General features: G+C 35.7%; 1 protein-coding gene across 2 annotated transcripts in view; it reads right to left on the bottom strand.

The window, feature by feature from the left end:
* Positions 1 to 9,517, bottom strand: part of RALGPS2 (Ral GEF with PH domain and SH3 binding motif 2) — a 100,442-nt gene that overhangs the window by 56,416 nt on the left and 34,509 nt on the right. For both annotated transcript variants that reach the window (XM_009579180.1, XM_009579181.1), the window contains exons 6-7: positions 8,591 to 8,683; positions 4,176 to 4,302 (exon numbers count right to left, since the gene is read on the bottom strand). In XM_009579180.1, coding sequence (XP_009577475.1) covers positions 4,176 to 4,302; positions 8,591 to 8,683 — 220 coding nt within the window. The remainder of the gene's footprint in view (positions 1 to 4,175; positions 4,303 to 8,590; positions 8,684 to 9,517) is intronic.

The raw sequence follows: 9,517 nt of genomic DNA, 5'->3' as shown, positions 1-9,517 counted from the left end.
AGATCTTATTTTACCACAAGAATCTCTTGCCTGCTACAATAACAGTGTTTGTTTATTCAGTGCAGTCAGTGAAAGGTGTATTTTGCAGAAACCCCTAAGTAGAATTAGCTTGCACTCAGCATCTAAACTAAATCTTATATATTAGACATCTAAAAAGTAAGTCTCCCCCAATTTAAAGCTGCAGGATGGCATTAACTAAACATTATTACAAAATATACCTAGAAAGCTCAGACTACACAAATGCTGTGCTCTGAAAGGAAAGACTTAAAATTAAGTTGCCTATTGAAGATTATGAGGAGGGAAAACATAGCATCTCTTTTTCAGGCTGGTTCATAATAATTTCCTATCATAATAATGGTTCATACAATAATTTACTACTTTCAAATGCTTGTAACTATCAGTTCTTAGCTTTTGGGTTTCATTTTCTAAGCAGGGTAAATGACTTTAGAAGTTCAATGTTTTCCCTCACACTTTTTTAGAAAAGTTTTTCAAAAGACGCTGTAGCATCCCTCAAGCTTATTGCACTGGACATTCAGAAGCAGTCTGTCTGTGAAGGATATAGCTTTCACCATTCCTGTACTGTCAGTCCAAATTTAACCAAGCAGACCTTGAAAAAGTTTAACCTGTACTAAACCTGAAACATGGTTTCCACATATATTTCCAAAGTCTATTGCAAGCATTATCACTGACGCAGCTGAATATTCATCAGATGAATACTTCAATAACCTGTTCCAGCTTTTCTGTTTCTGGATATAATTCCTGAAAGACAGCTATAAGAAAATATTTCACAAGGTAGTACTGCTTAGTTAAATAAAAATCTTACTTCTCAAGATATGGCTCAATTGTTTCATTGTGCAATCTCAAATTAATCAGAACTCCATGATAAGACTCCCTTTGAGAATGGGTTTTTATTCTAAGGCGAAATGTAACATTACATACACAGCTCCCATTTGTTTTGGCTACTTTAGTTGGCTGGGTGATGCAACAGTGATGACATATCCCGCATCACATAATGAGGACTTAATGCTGAACATTTTTATTGGTGTTGCATGGCTCTTAGCACTCACATTTAAGTTAGTGAGGCCACACTGACGCTGTGCTGCTCTCACTTGCATTTCTAGAACTCTGGAATCACACCATGCTTATTGCTGCAAGGAACTGAAAAATACTTTTATTTTTTCCCCCTAGTTAAATGCAGAAGGACATCTCCATCTTGTCCACAGTCAGTGAGTTATGCTAATAAGAAAACAATCTGTACTTCTGTGGCTCCACTCCCATTGCAAAGACTACACAAAAAAAAGCATTTAAGCTTTACCTTGTAATGCTAAGACAGTCATGAAAAAGACTCCACACCCACATTTGATATTTGGCTGCATAAGGGTAAACCTAGTAACCTCTGAAGGGTAAAACATCCATCCTTGAAATAGCAGCTGAAATTCCTTTATAAGCTCACGTTCCCTACGACCTTTCAAACAGGGTCCTTCATGACTAGTGCCAATATTTCTTCAGACGGCATTTGCAATGGCAAATGTAACTGTGTGGCAGGCTTGATTCTCTGCACTCTTCTAAAGAGCATTTTAGGGGAGCACGGCAACTGCAGGATCTTTGCACCAACAGTAAAGGGAGCCCCACCTCACACCTCCTTTTTCTGTGAGAGCAAGTGGACCTTATGGTTAATCCCCCTCCCCAGTACATGCCATGATCACATGAAACAGCAGACTTTTAGGTAGACTTTTGTACACATTTTAAACCAGGAGCAGCACTATTCCTGTACGTGATTTTATACCAGAAGTAACAGCAGAAAGAGATCCTTTCAAGAATTATAACCTATACCTGGTAAGCTTAAAACAGTAAGTAAAACAAGCAGCTTAAGTTATTTCTGTTCCATATGACTCTTACATTAGTAAAAATGCCTTGGGAAGGAAATTTTAGAAATAATACTCCTGCAAGTCTACTCAGGTCTTACTGGAGATTAAAGCTTTGATCAAATGAGAAAAATTGGACACAACAGCCAATCTTCCAAGATGGATCCAGCTTTATCATGACTGTAGTTTCAAGGCAATTTTGTTCTTTTTGCCATATATTTAAGCCTTACAAAATTAATTTTAGAGGGAGCGCACCAGTGGGCATTTGCTATTCCTTTGGAGAATTAAAAAAGGCTTGAGAACATTCCTCATGTCATTAGTAAGAATTGATATCATATGAAACCCGATCAAAACACATTCTTTAACTACAGCGGGTCACAGCAAAGAGCATTTCTTTCTTTCTAAGCAGAAAATATACATTTCACTTCAACAAACTATCAAGCCAAGCCCAAAGCTTATTCTAAGGCAAAAATTAGACAGGAGGTTGCTAATGTATTGAGGAAAACATCTGTAACTGAACAAAACTTAAAACATTGTTTTCCAACATTTCACTTTTTTTAAAGTATACACTTGCACATAGTAAGGCAGTATTTTTAAAGTGTCAGACAAATACACCAAGGCATAAAGATTTCTCTGTACAGCAGTATTAGAAAACCATAATGGCAGGGGTCAGAGTATCATGAGATTTTAAAAAAATCTGACAGCAGGTTGGCTTGGGACTTGTATGATCAGCAAGAAAACAATTTGAGCCCGGCTTCATGTTTCATAAATCATAGCATATAGCTAAAAAGCATCTGGAAAGCTAGAAACTGCATTTCAGAACCATATACAGTGCATATACACTATACATGCATGCATGATGGGAAAGCTACAAAATGACATGTTTAATCACATTACATTATGCTTGGCTGCTTCTTTGACCCTTTTAATTCAGGCCTAGTTTTAATAGCTATGTCAACAAACAGGGTAGCATGTGATAGTATGCCACACAGGCAATTTTCACACCTGCGCTTCAGACAAAATACACTCATATTGATTCTTCCATTCCAGACACAAACAACTACCAACATCTGAATATTTGAAAATACAGGAATAACAGCTGTTAGGATGATGTTGGAATTGATGGATGTTTCTGGGAGGGATGTAACAGGGAAGTAAAAAATGAAGACAGAATGAGAAACTCCATAGGACTACTTGTCATTAAAATTACTATTGGTTCTCCACAGCAAAGTATTTTTTTCTATTTAAGTATAAAGCATGTAAAATTCAATCAATTTTGCAAAACCTGAATATATGCATTGTAGAGGCATCATTCTAGATTCTAACATCGATGATGGTATTGTCACTCATATCAAGCTATTAAACAACGGAAATAATACTGTGACAGACACATAGATCACAGCATAAAGACGACTGTCAAGTTATTAGCCCAGCTGAGTAAAGGAAGTATCAAACTTCAGGAACAAAGAGATTACAGTTTAATAAGCCTTAGTGACCACAGGAGGTCATCTTGAATTTAGGTGCAAGAGCAACTCGTATCTGCAGAAATACCAACTATTTTTTCTGGAAAAGGAAAAAATTGGGTAAACATTTCCATAATTTCATGTGACTACCGACAGCTTATGATATCAAAGAAAACCCACATTAAAAAAGCACACTGATCACTTTAAACAAACTAAACTGAGACATTAAGTAATTAACTTGGCAACAAAACCAATACATATTAAACACATTTACCTAGTCTTCAGATACACAGGAGTATCATTTACTCGTAATTATTCCATAAAGCTGAGTCAGTCGTAACAACCCAGTTTCTCTTGTCACCTTAATATAACTCAATGCAGATAGCATTCAGATATCTCCAGATTTTAGCATGTTCCAAACCCTAAGATCTACATTTATTTATCTCAGAGGTTGGTGATTTATAGCTTCTCATAAATTAAAAGCCATCATTACTATAACAGTCAGGTATTTAGCTCTAAGAGTGCTAGCAGGCATAACAGTTTAAGTACTTCTCCAGAAGTCAATCAGTGTATCTCTACAACATATAGGAAAATAATTTCCTAGAAAACTGATACTGTATGTAAAACCTGAAGTGTTTGTGAGGTTTAATAAATATTTTCTTTCCGAAGCTAGTGAAGTTATTTCTTGCCATATACAGAGTATCCAGAATCAACTAGTGGTTATAGATTCTTTACTGAAGTACTGAAATAATTACATGAATGCTTAAAAAATGGTGTTTTAGTTCGTGTAACTACTGGAGAAGCATATTTGTCATTAGTGGTTCCCACTAGAAATACTTCAGCTTACCTAAATAGGGAATACAAGGAGTCATCTTCAAGCTGCTGATATAGTCTCTAAGCCTTTTGTAATTATCTTCCTTACTCATAACATACTCCAGCTTTTCAAAGGTGGCTTTATCCTTCCGACTCAATAACTAGGAAAAAAAAAAAAAAAGAAGCCAAAAACAGATGAGCATTAAGTTTGATCATTACGATTTCTCTTTCATCCTTAAAAGCACGGATTTACACCCCCCGCCCCCCATTTTTTGTTCTTTGTTTGTTCTCAAATACAACTGCTTCAAAATTACAGCATTTACTCCTTAAGGATGAGTACTTGGAGAGTTTACAAAGATAAGTAGCTATTTTGGCTGTTAAATTTAAACTATCCTTTTAAAAAATTAGCCAGGTATAAGCTTCGGTGTCCTGGAGGATCCTTCTGAAATAATACAAGTTTTCAAAAGACTAATCTACCTAAAACACATGACACTTTCACATGCTGTCCACTTCTACAGTATTTCAAAACAGTACTTTATTCACTCTAATTATCCATAAGTTAACATTTCTTTGTCAGATATACTAAGAAATTTTATACTAAACCAGCTTCACAAAAACCCAAATTCCAAAAGACGTTCTTATTCTTTAATTGAGAGCTATCTCAATAAATTATTTTCCAAAGAGTAAGACAATACCACTAAGATCTGATAAATATCTTTAACTAAACTACGATTTTAAAAACAACGAATGCAGATATACACATATCCACATACTTGAAGGTCTGGAAAATAGTAAGGATTTCATCCATTTTTCTCTACAGAAGGCATTATGAACTTGAATACAGGCTATGTATCTTGTTCTGCCAACTAGCAATCTTACTGGCTCTTAGTATTACAGGAATGTCCACTTCGAATACAAAACTTAAAAGTCATGGATCTCCTTCATTGTCCACTCCCCCTTTGACAGAATTAACAGCAAGGCTCTCTTTGTAAGATTGGGAAAGTAAGTTAAGATATTTTTAAAACATCTAGCTGAACTACTGCTGCAAAACCACATTAAAAGCTTAATTTCAATTCAGAGCCAGAATTTAAAGAAGGGTATAACATGTTCCCACTGAACATTTTGGCAAAAGGCTCAGTGTTCTAGTCCCAGTCCCAATTTTTCCCCTATAAGATACCCAATAGTGCAAAAATTACAAGGGTCAGATCGCTAAATTTTTATGCATATTCCCTTTTCTCTTTTGGTTAAAGATCAACCTATGTGAACATGATAGAAGTGAAATATCCCTTCTGTAAAACTGTAAATTCACCATTGAAATAACTGCTCTTTTTACCTCCATTTCCTGTATCTTAGGTCTTCATTAGGATAGCTAACACACCACCAAACTGAACACTGGCTTTCAGAAGAAAGTCACTTCTAAGAAGTGAATTGTTTCCCAAGCTATACTGATCTATGACATTCCAGCAATTAATTTACGCCTTTAGCTTTGGTTCCAATATTCAGATGAACAACATCTCATGTTCATTAAAACTGCAGACATCTGCCAATTCCAGGACAAGGAAACAGTAGACAGGCATGACTTCTTTCCAACCACCGGAACATAACATTTATCTTTTGAAGTTTATCTCCTCAAAGATGGTTCCAGTTTAATCAGCCTAGCTTAGCTTGCCTTTAATGATATTCTAAAATATTCTGCTGCCATTTGGTGTCTGGAAGGCTTTTGTCGTTTTGCAGACTGGAAGGTAAGACAAGACTAACAGATACAGTAATGGCCTGAATTCAGACTTGAATGCAATTAATTGTATTTTCCTCAAAACATGCCGATTTGCACAATCTTGTCCAAGTCTGATATATCATTTCAGGCTCTTTGAATAATCTCTAAACAAGTTGATCCTGTATGACTTGCCTTTGTGCTCATGGTGCAATTCACATCATGTCTCCACTTCCTGCACTCATGTAGAAAAGTACAGAGAACCCGACAATATTAAAAGTGTTTCTGTGAGGGCAAGTAAGGACCTAGCTGTTATTTCTTCAGTTGTGGAGCTGCTTCTTTTTCCAAGTAATTTTTATTCCTCTGTCTCTTAGGCTCAAACGATGCAAAGAACAGTAAAGAGATGTACATGCAGAGACAACAAAAGCTAAGGCTGATAGTTTACAGTAGCAGGGAAGGATTCAGAGCCTTCCAGACTGCTCTTTGCTCTCTAATTATAGTGTGCCAGGACTGAAGACAACCTTTTTGAAATGCAAGGAAGGAGAGATGAGTTTCAGGGTGCTGGCAGAGTGGGGCAGGATTCACTCACCTAACTTCAGACACCTCATGATTATTTGCTTACATTGCCCGAGTCCTAGTTGGTCATCTAGACTTCCTTTATGTTAAATGGAGTAGAATATTCTATTCTATGTTCTTTCTTGGAAAGGTTCATAATTCTTTTCAAGTTTTGAACAGGGCAAATCCCACATTAGAAGCATTTATTATTCTCCAGAGTTCAGAGGGTGTGCAGGCAATGAGTGAGACAAATTTCAGACATATTCAGACATACCGTCAGAAGACATGAATTTCATCTTTTTTAGGAACATTAGATTACCAAGCAAATATTTAATGGCTCCTTTCAACTCTAGATTCCAACCATATAAGGTGACTTACTTTTTTTTTTTTTTAAGGGAGTGAATATACTTGCGGTTATTTTCCTGACTTTGTAAGTGAGGTTGATTGCAGGTTGCTACAAACTATCTCAGAAATGGAGAAGAAAACCTTCCTTACTGCAGGTTTTGGAAGGTTACTGTGTAACTTACTCAAATGACTTGGTTACTCAAATAATGGCTTGGTGTGCCTTTTCACATATCTTTTCCTGCTTTTAAGATACAGAAAGCCAAAGGCTTAGAATTACTTCAAGAATTTATAAACTGAACTTCCAAGAGAAAGACATCTGAATCAGTTTGCAGTGCACACTGCTAGGAGCTATCCTGCAACTTGAATTTGCAAATGCTTATATAAGATGATGAAAAGCATAGAGTCGCTTGGGATTGTATGAGCAATTAAACATCTGCAGAAATGTGGGAGAAGTTACCTGGCATTCCAGAGCCTGGAAGTGGAGCAAACTTTAAAAACTGATACATATGCCAACAGCACATAAGTAATCGTCATAAGTGCAAAACAGGACTTCTGGCTGACCAAGTGGGAAAAGAAACTGGGAATTCCCAGTCCTGAATGGCATAATTATGGTAGTAACTAATATGGTTATATTAATACATTGTTATAGTTGACATTTGTTTTCAGTCATGCACAAAAAAAAAAAAATCAATTTAGCATCACAGTTACAAACTGTTGAGCGTCAATTCATCGACATGACAAAACTGGCAAAACAACAGTTCTCCTCGAGATCATTTTGAAGTGTTGACTTCATTAAGATTTCCTTCTTCATTAAGACTTCCTTAGAGATTTTTGGTATTTTGAAACAATGTCTTACTTAACTGTGCATTTGCAAAATGTGCACAGAATTCTAGATGTAGGAATAACTTATATTCGATTTTGGTAACATTTATCAACTGAACAACGTTATCATCATTCAGTTATCAGACAAAGTAATACTTTTTGTAACATGCGAGGATGTGTTGACATGTCTTCAGTGAAAGTTTTTAGCTCTTTTTAATGACCTATTTATATGGATCCCCCACACAGGAGTATTTCAGTCACCTGATTATTTCTATCACACTTCAAAATGTGTGTTCATCTGTTTATACAGCTGGATAACTACACAATATATGGCTGAATGAAGTACAGTATTTTCTCAGCTCTGAGGTATCAATGAGCAAAAGTCATTCCTAATGTTCTTCTAATCAAGGATACAACTACACAAAAATAATACTAATTCCAGTCAACAAACAGATGTGAAATAAAAATGTTTCCAAAGAAAGCCATTCTTTCATAACTGTACAAAAGCAGACCTACAAATATACTGCGTAATGCAATTGTTATAACTATGAACATAAATCTGAAAACTCTGAGGAAAATTGCTAGATTTAGTTATCAGTCAGAGAAAATACAAATCTCTTTATGGAAACTGAATCAAGAGTTTCTGGACATCTGCTCTCCATAGCAAAAAAAATTCCAACAGCATAAACCCCTAAACGATTGAAGTATGACCCACTTTGGCATTCATAATTTTCCAGCAACTAAATACAAAATAGCTTCTGGCCAAATTAGAAGTCTCTGCATTTAGCAGAATCTGCAGGGAACTATTTTTCAAAGGAAAAATATTTCTATGCCAGAATGGAAAAACAACTGAACAGGAAACCATAGACTTAAGAGGCACTAGAAACATTATGTACATGGTGCAAGAAGATTAAGAGTATCTGTGATAATTATTGCATGCTTGAAAGCAAGCTACGGAATGTTGTATTCTTCTAAGAGTAAATTAAAACCCCTTCATTGTTCTGCTGCTCACTTACCGCCCACGTTTTAGTCAGCCTGAAGATTGGAGCACTCTGTAGGCCTGACACAACTGCCATAAGAGCATGCAGATTATTCAGCTCATACAGTTTCTGAGGACAAAAATATATACGATAACAATAAACAACATTCCAAGTGCTGTCAATAATGAATACAGAATAAGTAACAATCTAAAATGAAGAGATCTTGCATGTTCTAAAATGAAGAGTTAATTACAGTGAACTGCTGTGCACCCATACCACTTTTACGTCACCTCCAAATTTTTCATTACTGCATTTATACAGTTTTGGATTAGACTATACTAGCTGTTTCATAGTCCAGAAAGAACCCTTAAAAAAAGAAAAAAAAAAAAAAATCTATATATGTATACATCTTGGGATATATAACAGAAGTGCCAGAAATTTTCTGACATTCAAACTCAACAAATTCCTTTCATAGCATTCAACAGAATTTTCAAACTTAACATGCCAAAAAGGATAACCCAGTTGTGAATGATGTAATCATGGCAGTATTTAATATTGTAAATGAATTTGGCACCGCAGGTTTATGCAGCTACTAAGGCTGCATCAAAGCACCCAAAAAATACTGTTGCAGGATGAAATCAAGCAGGTAAATTTCAAAAGCCACATACCCAGAGTACATCTCTCACTGAAAGACATTTTTTGGGGTATGACAACTAAAACCAACTAGTGGAAAGGAACAATGAAATCAAAATTGAACACAGAAAACATCAGGGTAAAAGAATTTTCTTAAAAACGCTCTACAAAACACTGTGCCTAAGTGCATTTTCTTACATATTTGGAATTTCCCTCCCCTCTTTTTTTTTTTTCTTTCCCTCTGTCTCCAAAATCATCAATCTGCCTTGGTCAATTAACTACTGGTACTACTGTCGCAAAAGCTTAAAAATAATCCATAAGAAAACGCTC

This window comes from Fulmarus glacialis, unplaced genomic scaffold (assembly GCF_000690835.1).
Source record: "Fulmarus glacialis isolate BGI_N327 unplaced genomic scaffold, ASM69083v1 scaffold6316, whole genome shotgun sequence".
Lineage (NCBI taxonomy): Eukaryota > Metazoa > Chordata > Aves > Procellariiformes > Procellariidae > Fulmarus > Fulmarus glacialis.
The sequence above is the reverse complement of the archived record's forward strand: the minus strand, read 5'-3'. Positions and strand labels throughout refer to the sequence as shown.